Source organism: Carcharhinus amblyrhynchos, chromosome 12, assembly GCF_965287045.1.
Source record: "Carcharhinus amblyrhynchos chromosome 12, sCarAmb.v2.hapA, whole genome shotgun sequence".
NCBI lineage: Eukaryota > Metazoa > Chordata > Chondrichthyes > Carcharhiniformes > Carcharhinidae > Carcharhinus > Carcharhinus amblyrhynchos.
In genome coordinates, this window is record NC_137335.1 from 292,748 (window position 1) to 305,883 (window position 13,136).

At 41.3% G+C, this 13,136-nt stretch overlaps 1 protein-coding gene across 5 annotated transcripts in view; it reads right to left on the reverse strand.

Moving 5' to 3' along the window:
* Positions 1 to 13,136, reverse strand: part of utrn (utrophin) — a 517,764-nt gene that overhangs the window by 275,492 nt on the left and 229,136 nt on the right. For all 5 annotated transcript variants that reach the window (XM_080199920.1, XM_080199921.1, XM_080199919.1 and 2 more), the window contains 4 exons: positions 8,279 to 8,393; positions 3,605 to 3,843; positions 1,756 to 1,873; positions 6 to 211 (listed from right to left, as the gene is read on the reverse strand). In XM_080199920.1, the coding sequence (XP_080056046.1) occupies positions 6 to 211; positions 1,756 to 1,873; positions 3,605 to 3,843; positions 8,279 to 8,393 (678 nt within the window). The remainder of the gene's footprint in view (positions 1 to 5; positions 212 to 1,755; positions 1,874 to 3,604; positions 3,844 to 8,278; positions 8,394 to 13,136) is intronic.

Below are 13,136 nucleotides of genomic sequence, written 5' to 3' on the forward strand. Positions count from 1 at the left end.
GTTACCTTGCTTTCTGCTAGCTGCGGGGCAAGTGGATCTGAAGTGACCTGCAGCATGGACTGCAGGCGGATCTCACTTTGACCAACCAGCCGCTCGGTTGCCTGTAACTCCTCCTCCCACTGTATGCTGTCATTGAGCAGCTCTTCCAGCTGCTGCTGCCGTGCTTCCAGTCTGTGATGTGTGTTATCCCATTGGTTCTGGACCCTCACCACTGCACAGAAACATCGACAGGAGATAAACACATGCAAGAACAGATATTCTACTTAAAAGTACATCATCACTGAACACTGCAGTCTTTCTAGTGTGTCTCTAAATGCAACAATGCATGTGCAGAATAAAGTACATTGAATTTTAATTCTTGGAACACATTCCTAAAAACTCATGAAAATCTATACACCGGATTAAAATATTATATTCACAACTGGGCATCATATAGCTTTAAAACACATGGGAACACCAACAGCTGATTCCCTTCCAAGACACGTACCATCCTGACCTGGATCCTCACTAGGGACAAAGTAGAAAGGGTCGAGAGCTTCAAGTTTTTAGGTGTCCAGGTCACCAACAACATGTCTTATCTCCCCATGCCGACACTATTGTTAAGAAAACCCAACGCCCCTACTTTTTCAGAAGACTAAGGAAATTTGGCATGACCGCTACGACTCTCACCAACTTTTACAGATGCACCACAGAAAGCATTGTTTCTGGTTGTATCACAGCTTGGTATGGGCTCCTGCTCTGCCCAAGACCGCAAAAGGTTGTGAATGTAGCCCAATCCATCATGCAAACCAGCCTCCCATCCACTGACTCTGTCTACACTTCCCGTGGCCTCGACAAAGCAGCCAGCATAATTAAGGGCCCCCACACCCCGGACATTCTCTGTTCCACCTTCTTCCGTTGGGAAAAAGACACAAAAGTCTGGGGTCACATACCAACCGACTCAAGAGCAGCTTCTTCCCTGCTGCCATCAGACTTTTGAATGGACTTACCTTGCATTAAGTTGATCTTTCTCTACACCCTAGCTGTGACTGTAACACTACATTCTGCACTTTCTCGTTTCCTTCTCTATGAACAGTATGCTTTGTCTGTAATAGCACACAAGAAGCAATACTTTTCACTGTATACTAATACACGTGACAATAATAAATCAAATGAAATCAAAAACTATAGCCTTGTCCCTTCACTGTCACTGGATTAAAATCCTGGAATTCCCTTTCTAACAGCACGGTGAGTGCAACTAGACCACTTAGATTACAGCAGTTCACAAAGGCACCCCACTACCACCTTCTCAAATGAATGCTAACTGCCCACATCCCACGAAAGAGTACAAAAACCATATTCCTTTCTATTCTTGCGAGTAATTGAGTTACAATAGAATTGTGGACTTTTGACAGGTCAGTTTAAAAAAATCTTTCCCAGGCCATTGAGTGAAGCAATTAAAAGACCCAGTTTGGGAACGCCTTAGTAATCTGCTCCACATTCATTCTCTGCTTTGTTATTTCTTTTAGCTCTACCTTGTACCAGCATCATCCCGTTCCTCCTGCTATAGGAAGCTACAGTACATGGATCTCTCCACCTTTTCTAAAAGGAGCCACATGGAAAGTTGATATCTAGCTGCTGAAGCACTGTAACAAATATTTCATCAAACAACTACTCTGCAACCATTTCACATACAATTTCAAGTCTTTCTTTCTATTTGCAGGAATAAAGAATGACTACAAAATTCACCAGGTTTACTAGCGGAATTTTACTCACATCGTTCAGTAACTGCAGCTCGCTCCTCAAGGTCAGCTGTTTTATTCTTAAGATTCTGAGCCAGAGTGAAAATAGCATCAAGCTGGGGTTGCCGCTGGTCCAAGTCGTTCTTTGTCGTCTGTGCACGAAGAATTAATATGTGAGGAAGACAAACCCAAACCATACTATTATAATCTCAATCAAATCAATTCTAACCGTCCCTTAATCGGAGAATGTAGCTGAATATGTCAATATTAGTTGGTGTGTTGAAAAGGTACCAACAGAGAAGCATTATTAAAAAGATAACACTGAGAAAGGACACAAAATTAGAAGTTAGGAATGAACAGATAGAACAGGGGATGGTCAGAAAATTGTGTACCCTTAAAATAATTAAATCATCCTGCACGTCCAAGTGTGCAGCAGAATATAACACATCATGGAATACAGCAGAGTGATGAAGAAGGCATTCGGCATGCCTGATTTCATCATTCAGAACACTGAATACAGGAGTTGGGATGTCTTGTTGAAGCTGTATAAGATATTGGTAAGGCCACACTTGGAATACTGTGTGCAATTCTGGTCACCCTATTATAGAAAGGGTATTATTAAACTAGAAAGAGTGCAGAAAAGATTTACTAAGATGCTACCAGGACTTGATGGATTGAGTTATAAGGAGAGGCTGAATAGACTGGGACTTTTTTCTCTGGAGCGTAGGAGGCTGAGGAGAGATCTTATAGAGGTCTATAAAATAATGAGGAGCATAGACAAGATAGATAATCAATATCTTTTCCCAAAGATAGGGTAATCTAAAACTAGAGGGCATAGGCTTAAGGTGAGGGAGGGGGTACAAAAGTGTCCAGATGGGCAATGTTTTCACACAGAGGGTGTGAAATTTTGTCTTTTAAAAAGCATTTAGATAGTTACACGGGTACGATGGGTACAGAGGGATATGGGCCAAAAGCGGGAAATTGGGGCTAGCTTAGGGGTTTAAAAAAATAGAGCGGCATGCACAAGTTGGGCCAGAGGGCCTGTTTCCATTCTGTAAATCTCTGTGACTCTATGACGGCAATCTTTCAGTCTACTGTAATAAAAAATTGCTCGGGGACTGCAGCGGTTCAAAAAGGCAGCTCACCACCACCACTTTCTCAAGGGCAGTTAGGGATTGGCAATAAAAGCTGGCCTAACCAGTAACACCCACATCCCGTAAATAAAAAAAAACAAACAGTTCTCTGTGTTAGCAGTATTGATTTTTCACCTTTCTCTCACGGCTAAACCAACCACTGCTCTGTTTCACTAATAAACCCTCTGCCTGTCGCATTATTAAACCCTCTGCCTGTCGCATTATTAAACCCTCTGCCTGTCGCATTATTAAACCCTCTGCCTGTCTCACTAATAAACTCTCTGCCTGTTTCACTAATAAACCCTCTGCTGCACTGTCCCATCACCCTTTCATTCTACTAAACCCTCCAATGCTCTGCCAATCACTACCAAACCTCCATTCAGTCCATCTCCCTCATAAAACTTTGACGACTCAGCCTATCCCTATCCCAGATCCTCCACCAATGATTGGTCAGTTTGAAGCAGCTTTTTGTACTCATCTTGAAAGGTGTTGGTGAAGAAAAATCTTTGTGCCAATCTTTTCTCAGTCTTACATTTCTTCAGAGTTAATCATTATAACCACATATCAGTCAACTCAATCATACTATAAGTTCAGTAAGTGTCTCTTTACATGTGCTCAAGTTAAACTCCAGATAAAGCTCACAACTGTACACAATTAAACACAGTTTATAGGTAAGTATTAGGTGTGAATCTTCATTATGTTAAAGGCACAATATACAACTGCAAGTTATCAGCTTGTTGTTTTCTATACCTTCAGGCGTATAATGGTTTTATTAATCTCCTCCAGATCACCAACAGTAATTATGTTCGATTTGATCATCTGATCAATGAGTGTCAACCAGTCAATGAGCTCAGCTGCAGACTTGTTGAGATCCGCTGGCATCAATAATTCAGAATCTGGGGGAAAGGCATCCCGCAGAACCAGGGGAGTGGCTCCAGGAGAAGGAGGTGTCGCTGACACCAGGGTCACTGTTTGAACAGTGGAGTGAACTACAAAAACAAAGGGAAAGATGGGAAAAGATCATCAGACTCATCTACATTCACCCAAACCACCAGGCAGTGAAACCTTTAGCAGCACCTTTCAATAAATCAAATTTTCTACCTAAACCTCTCCACCTCGATTTCTTTCTTGCTTCTCATTTAAAGTGTTTCTTAAAACCTAGCTCTTGGACTTAGTTTTTGGTCATTTGTCATGTTTTTTTATGTGATTCTGTATATAATTTTTTTTGATCACACTTCTGTTGGAATGTTTTAGATAGTTAAATGAGCAACATAAATGCAAGTCACCATTGTTAGCGAGGTGATGGCATCGTGTTATCATCACTGGACTTGCAATCCAGGGATCCCAGGTAATACTCTGAAGACCCAGGTTCGAATCTCACCATGGCACATGGTGAAATTTAAATTCAATAAAATTCTAAACCAGCGTCAACTGTTGTAAAAACCCATCTGCTTCACTACGTAGTCCTTACCTGGTCTGGCCTACATATAACTCCAGACCCACAGCAATGTGGTTGACTCTCAGGGATACACAACAACTGCTGATCCATTCATATTGCCAAAATGAAATACAGTCTCTCTCTTCTCTTGAAGATTTTAATTGCCTCAATATGTTTCCCTATAAGCTGTTTTGTTTCATGTATAAAAATCCTTTAAACCATCAGTGATCAAGCGGCACAATCTGATTTTTCAACTTAATTGCCCTTTGAATTCTTCCAATATGGCCCAAGGAAGAACTGATTAGTTTTGGGTGAAAAGGAACCATTAACACTGGCAGATAAAAAGCGATAGAATCCCTACACTGCAGAAAGAAGCCATTTAGCCCATCGAGTCTGCATCGACTCACTGAAAGAGCACATTACCCAGGCCCATCCTCCCTGCCCTATCCCCGTAAACACAGTAAAAAGTCTGACAACACCAGGTTTTAGTCCAACCTATTTATTTGATAATATACTCACAAGCTTTCGAGGGGACTGCCTCTTCGTCAGCTGTCCCCTCGAAAGCTTGTGAGTATATTATCAAATAAATAGGTTGGACTAAAACCTGGTGTTGTCAGACTTTTTACTGTGTTTACGCCAGTCCAACGCCGGCATACCCACATCATGACTATCCCCGTAACACAGTGCAGTTACCACAGCCAATCCACCTTTATTGTGGCTTTATTTGGAATGTTGTTGATTGTTTTAGAATGTTGCAATTGTTTCAAAATGTTGCTAATTGTTTTGGAACACTGTTGATCATTTTGGAACATTGTTGATTGTTTTGGAACGTTGTTGTTTTGGAATGTTGTTGATGGTTTCAGAATGTTGGCGATTGTTTTGGAACGGTGTTGTTTGTTTTGGAATGTTGACGATTGTTTTGGAATGTTGTTGATGGTTTCAAAACAATCAACAACATTCCAAAACAATCGCCAACATTCTGAAACCATCAATGTTTTGGAATGTTGGTGATTGTTTTGGAACATTGATGGTTTCAGAATGTTGGTGATTGTTTTGGAACGTTGTTGATTGTTTTGGAACATTGTTGTTTTGGAATGTTGACAATTGTTTTGGAATGTTGTTGATTGTTTCAAAACAGTCAGCAAAATTCCAAAGCAATCAACAACATCCCAAAACAATTGTCAACATTCCAAAGCAACAACGTTCCAAAACAATCGTCAACATTCCAAAACAACTGCCAACATTCTGAAACCATCAACAACATTCCCAATCGTCAGCATTCCAAAACAACAACGTTCCAAAACAATCAACAACACTCCAAAACATTGATGGTTTCAGAATGTTGCTGATTGTTTTGGAACGTTGCCGATTGCTTTGGATGCTGGAGATTGCCTCAGTGGCTGTGATCCAATTGGTCACAGCTGAGCAGAGATTTCAGAGACAGTTATTGCATCTGGATCAGCCTAAAGCTTCCTCAATGATATCACAGAAAACTACAGTGCAGAAGAAGCCCCTCGGCCCATCGAGTCTGCACTGGCGTATGAAAAGCCCCGACCTGCCCACATAATCCTACTTGCCAGCACTTGGCCCATACCCTTGAATGTTATGGCATGCCAAATACTTATCCAGGTACTTTTTAAAGGATGGAGGTATTCCGCCTCCACTACCTTCCCAGGCAGCGCATTCCAAACCGTCACCAGCCTCTGGGTAAAAAAGTTTTTGCTCAGATATGGAAACGCTTAAAGCTTTAGGGATTGTCTATATGTGATTGCTGAAAGAAGCAAGCAGATCAGTTGATTTAATTTTGATTTGATTTATTATTGTCACATGTATTAGCATACAGTGAAAAGTACTGCTTCTTGCATGCTGTACAGACAAAGCATACCATTCATAGAGAAGGAAACAAGGGAGTGCAGAATCTGGTGTTACAGGTATAACTACGGTATAGAGAAAGATCAATTTAATGCAAGGTATGTCCATTCAAAAGTCTGATGGAAGCAGGGAAGAAGCTATTTGCAAATAGACAGAAGCAGTTGCAAACCCGGTCTTGTGTGGGCTGCACCTCACCAAGTAGGAACAGCCAAAGGAAATTAAGCAGGGAAAATACAAACTTTATCTTTCACTATGAAAATGTAGCTCTGTTTGGAATTTGTGAGGAAACGGAAGCTGGAAGATTCACTCTAGCCTACAGCTAATGAAGAAATCTACAATGGTCCTCTCAAAGCTGTGGGCTGAAAGCAGTCAGCAGAATTAATTTAGAAGCTATGAGAAGGTAGTTGAATATCTGCTGGCAACCCAATACAGGAAGCTGAGGCATCCGCAGTCATGAGGTCTGTAAAGAAATGGTGGAGGGCTGCACAGCCAGAAAACTAATGGAAGGATCCTCACAAAATCTTAGCTCAGAGAATAGCTAGAGCACTGAGGAGCATTAATAAGCAGTGAATGAACTTTCAAGGCTGTTGCAACATATAAAGGACTCTTGGGAGTGAGGAAGAAGTAGAATTAATTTCATAGCATAAGTAATTATAAACTGTAGTGTGAGGTTAGTGATGTTTATTTTGGTTAATTCTTATATACAATAAAATGTGTTTTTCTCTAAATTTGAAATCTTGGCAGTGAAATACAGTCAGTTGACTGATGGGTGTTTCTAATAATGTCCCTAATAAGATCGTAATGTGGCGAGATGATGGCATAGTGGTAATGACCCTGGGCTAGTAATCCAAGCTAAAGCTCTGCAGATTTGGGTTCAAATCTCGCCATGGCAGCTCATGGAATTTAACTCAATAAATAGATCTGGCATGTGAAGCTAGTCTCAATAATAGAGATCATGAAACTATCACCAATTGTCATCAAAACATATCTGGGTCACCAATGCCCTTTAGGGAATGAAATCTGTTGTCCTTACCTACATGTGACTCCAGACCCACAGCAATGTAGTTGCTTCTTAAATGGTCTAACACATCATTTAAATCAAGGGAAAATAAGAATGGGCAACAGATGCTGGCCTTGCCAGTAACATCCACGTCCCATGAAAAAATTTTAAAAACAGTATCTGTGAACCACAAGATAATTCCATGTCTTTAGATGTCCTCAGTGGTACTCCTTTGGAACATTTCTTAACACTACCATTTTCAAAATTTAACAGTAATGGTAACATGTCACCATTGCTAGCAAAATAAATCAGAATTGTTATGCTTTTCACTGTTTTTGGCGATTTCTTAGTAACACCCAATTTTCATATTTGGAAAGTTACAGCTTTTGGTTCAAATAGGTATTTTAAGCAGATTTTCCCTGGGTGCTATGTAATTTCTAAATGGGGACAATGGAACACCTAATAAAGACTAGAAAATAGGCTTTGGGCCACAATCAAAATTAGACAATTATTTTTATCCTCTCGAATCACACAGTCTCTAAATTGTTTCCCAATTTGTAGCTTCAGCTTTAACGTACTTGCATGTCAATGTAAAGAAAGAGAATGTTACTGACTATTCAGCACAACTGACAAAAAGGAGCATTGTTAAACTCAAGCTCCTACACAAGCATTTACACTACAGTAACAAGAGCTGCAGATTTTAAATATCTGGCACAGACATTTAATATTGTAATTTGAATCTACTGATCAGGTTCCTATTTTTTATTTTGTCTTTAAATTAACTAAATTTTGACAAAAAAAACAAGCAAATCAAACCACAAGAGAACAAACTACAGAATCTGGGAGAGAAACAGAAACAAAAAATAATGTTGTTTTGCATGCACACTATAAAACTTTTTGCAGCATACTGCTTTAAAATATTGAATGGGACTGGCAAAATTATAGAACTTCCTCAATGCAGCATTCTGATGAAAGGTCACTGAGCCTAAAATGTTAATTCTGTTTCCCTCTCCATGGATACTTCTGAGTATTTCCAGTATTTTCTATTTCTATTCCATATGCCTAACATCTAAAATATTTTGCCTTTTATTGTGATTTTAAGAACTTGTCTCACCTTTAACCTTTGGTTGTGACATAGGTTGACTCCTTCCCACGACAGTTTGCTGACTAAGATCTTTCAAAGCAGTGTTAAGAGTTTTCCAGTCGACGGATAACTGTGCCACTTTATTCTGCACGAAGATTAAACAGAACATTTTCATAACACCAAAGCAATCTTTATCTATTTACCATTTTCACTCCCCTAACTATTCAATTCCTCAGAAAATGAGCGCTCCACAGAGTTCAAATGTTTTGTTTTATGAGGCATGCTGTTTCATCTTCTGAGCATCTGAGCCAAAAATAAATTTTAACGCCCTTCTCATATTTCCCAAGGTCCAAAATTAACAAATCCTGGTGTTTTGAATGTGAATTTATCTACCAATGAACCACCAACCTTTTCTGAATCTCTACGTCTGTAAAATCCAAGCCTTGAACGTATGTAATGACTCAGCATCTAGAGCCCTCTGTGTAAATAATTCCACAGATTCACTATCCTCAGAGAATAAATTCCTCATCTTTGTCTTAAATGGGTGACCCCTTCTTTTGAAATTATGCCCTCTGCTCCTCGATTGTCCCCAAAGGGGTAACAACCTTTCAGCATCGACCTTGCCAAACCCCCAGAGAATTATATATGTCCCAATAAGATCACTTTTCATTCCAAAGAGTACAGCCTACTTGCTCAGTCTCTCCTCATTAAGAAAATCCCTGTTCTTGGAATCAACCTAGCGAACCTTCTCTGCCTCCAGCGCCAGTACATCTTTCCTTAGATAAGGGGACTAAAACTGTCCACAGTATTTCAGATCTGAGTTAACTAATGTCTCGTATGGTTTGAACAAGACTTCCCTATTGTTACACTCCATTCCCTTTGAAATAAAGAGCAACATTCCATTTGCATTCCCTATTACCTGCTGAACGTGCACACTAGCTTTTGGCGATTTATGTATAAGGGTTCCCAAACCCTTCTATGTTGCAGTCTTCTACAGGCTTTCTACATTTAAGTAGTATTCAGATCCTTTATTTTTCTGTGGCCCAACAGCCTGCAGAGATTTAACTTTTAATATGCTGAAAGATCTTCAATCAAGCAAACTTGGTTTTTGGGATAAAGTTGTTTTTTAAAAATGCTGCCAATTCCTGTGACCAAGCTGGCCTGAAACCTTTCAAAGGAGACAAGGGGCCCGATTTTACCATTTGGAGTCTAAGGGCCGGATCTGCGTTCAATACAGATCCGAGCTCGGAATCCTCTTTGCAGCGCGCCCATGCGCTTTTTGCCAGCTCAGGTCTGATTTGCACTGTGGGCGGGGCTTAGCGCTCCCAGAACGATCAGTGCTCTGAACTACGCATGCGCAGTTAGAAAAAAATTGGAAAAAGCATACCCATGTTGGATAAAGCGGCCCGGGAGCGAGGGTGTATCTCGGGGGAGGTGGCGGTCGGTCTGGGTGACGGAGGAGCTGGGGCGGGGGGGGGGGTGACTTTTAGCTCTCAAAGATCTACTTCCATTCTTTTTTTTTCTAGCCCAGAACTGTATTTCATGGTGAGGATTTTCTCTGGAGATCTGCCCTCAAGTGCAAGCTAAGCAAATCTTCCAACAGCATTTCAAATCTGCACCGTTTGATCCTTTCAGTCCAAGTGCAAGCTCCCACGCACATTCTTCTTCCGTGGGTGGTCCCTTGTTGCTCTCTCTCCACCCCCCCCCGCCTCACTACCCAGACTGATCACCTGCAGAGTGGCAGCAGACCCCCCTGCCCCCCACCAGAGATTCATCTGCCTCCCCCTCCCCGAGATACATCATACCTGCCCACCCGCGAGAATGTCTGGCCTCACTCCCCCTCTCTGCTAGACGAACATCTCACCCGCCTCCCCACTGCCAGACAACGATCAGCCCTCCCTCCACCCGAGATACATCTGACCCGCCTCCTCCTCCTCCTCCCCACGCCCCGAAACCAAACAACGATATGACGCCCCCCCCCCCCCTCCCCCCGTCCCTAAAGGATGATCTGGGTCAGAGAGCCATTGCAGGTTCTGAACCCACTTCGGAGGTTCCCCTGCAAAATAAAAATCGGTTTTGGATTTTATTTAGCAGCTCACTTACAGCGCAGATCCGGAATGGACCAGAAGACAGTAAAGTGGGATTTGGTGGTAAAGTTGGGCACGCGGTTCATTAAATCGGTTTAAATGCATGCTAATGCATTTAAATAGTTCAGCCACTCGATCTGGGCGCGGACCAGATCCGCGCCTGAATCGGGTGTCGGTAAAGCCGCGACCTGCTCGGATTCGGGTGCAGATCGCACTAAAGGTTCAACGTCCGAATTTACCGTGACTTCATGCCCAGAAACAGGTGCGAAATTTTGGTAAAATCGGGCCCAAGGTGTCCCCAAACAAGAGAGGTGAAGTTGTTTATAGAACCTTTGAAGTCAGTGTTCGTTATATAGGCATTGTAAGTTATATGTACTTAAGGCCCAACCATGAAGGGGTCTGGAAGGACCTTTGTACCAGCTCTATTTGTTTGGTCCAATTCATTGATTCATAAAATCATAAAAAAAACTGCAGCACAAACAGGCCCTTCGCCCCACAAGCTGCGCCGAACATATCTCTACCGACTAGGCTTACCTATAACCCTCAATCCTATTAAGTCCCATGTACTCATCCAGAAGTCTCTTAAAAGACCCTATCGAATTTGCCTCCACCACCACCGACGGCAGCTGATTCCACTGACCCACCACCCTCTGAGTGAAAACTGACCCCTGACATCTCTTCTGTACCTACTCCCCAGCACCTTAAACCTATGTCCTCTTGTGTCAACCATTTCAGCCCGGGGAAAAAGCTTCTGAGAATCCACCCGATCTATACCTCTCAACATCTTATACATCTCTATCAGGTCTCCTCTCATGCTTCTTCTCTCCAAGGAGAAAAGACCGAGCTCTCTCAACCTATCCTCATAAGGCATGCCCCCCAATCCAGGTAACATCCTTGTAAATCTCTCTGCACCCTTTCAACGGCTTCCGCATCCTTCCTGTAATGAGGTGACCAGAACCGAGCACAGTACTCCAAGTGGGGTCTGACCAGGGTCTTATACAGCCGCAGCATTATCTCCCAACTCCTAAACTCAATTCCTGGCAACCACCCTTCCCCATTTAGCCAAAGGCGGGAGGGAAATTACTTCCCCATACAGGGGACATGATCAGGCTCTAGAAGGAATTGCAATACCACCACCCTAATAAAGTGTTTATCCTCTCTTGCCTCTCCTTTCCTTATGCTACTGCACTCTTGCTCTCTCCTTCTCTGCATCTAATTATTCATATTCTATTGTCCAACTTGGCCTGGACACTGCAGCCTATCAATTCCACAGGAAGTGAATAATAACTAAAGGAACTTTAACAGACTAATTGCCATTAGATGCAAGGAGCAATTCTATTTGTAGTAAGAACATGGCATTACAGAGATATACTAATCACTTTTAAAAATCTAATGCTTTTAACCTGCTTAACTATGGAAAAACCAAACTATTGATTATACATCTGTTAAATAAGCTGGGACATGGCCTGATTTGCTCAATATCTATTTAGATGCATAGACAGCATGCTTCACTTGATGGCAGAATGGACTGGCAGGTGGGATGGGGATTTGCATCTGAAACTTACTCCACATAGAGCTATTAAACGTGTGCAATCATGACCATGTGGCACTCTGAGAGAAGTATCAGAAAGATCACCATTCTGGGGAATAGAAACATACTTAATCCTGATCAACACCAAGGCTTTCCAAAAATCAACCTCTCTCAAGTGATTAGAGGACAGATTAACTGCTGTCAAGGAGAAAATTATTTGGGAAGATTTATTTTTATTTTCATGAGGTCACCTACCTGATCTCAAAGAAAGCTCTGTTCTGAGCTTTAAGGATCTTCAGCTAAATTTATATGCTCAATAACACCGCATTGTAACCATTGACCTGAGGGTGGAGTTTGAAAGCACACTCAGAGAACTCAAATTATTCTCAATTTCCAGAACTTTCAGACCTGTTACTATAGCACATTAACTAATGAACTAAACCTATGGGATGCCACCGTCGATAACATCTAACCTAGCTAATATCTGGTTGAGCCAGCTGCATGTGAAGTTTGTGCACAGATTGAGCTCTTGCACAAGTTTGGCCTTTGCTCTGGGCATTCAAGTGTAGGATATCATTTTTGGATGCAGAAGGTGTCAGAGCAAAACTGAAAGAATCAAATGCAGAATAAAATCTCTGCCACTTTGCCCCACAATGTGTCATCAACCACTAACTGCATTACCAACATTTTTTGATTATTCACACTTCCCTCAAAATGAAATTGACAGTTTAATGCACAAATCAATGCATTATTTCTTTAAAAGTTTAATTTTCTAAAATGCACCATTAAAAGTAGCTCTGTTAATATTTCTCAAGTTTCATAGAAGAAATATCAAGATACGATGGATATTTTATAATAATGAGCTACTTGTGTTTAATATTTATAAGAAGTCTGTTAGGTGGGAGAATACTTTTCCAGCCTAGGGTTACTTCTGTAAAAAATGAATCTTGAGGATCATTTGAGCATTTAAATTGAAGTACACAGCTAGAGGTCATATGAGGAGGTTTGTGGCTTATATTGCAAGTGACAGAGCTGTTTATATAATCCTTAACCCTGTATCAGAGTAATAGCATTGAAACCATAATTCAGACATAAACTGTGCTTTTAAGTAAATGCATTAATTAATTGTAATTATGTGATTGCACTATTTAAAGTATTTCTGAGAAACTGGATGAAAATTCACAGCAAATATATTTGCAAGGTTATGGGGGACGAGCAGGGGAGTGGACTGAATGCGTTACTTTGTGAGAAGCTCGCATGGGCTTAATGG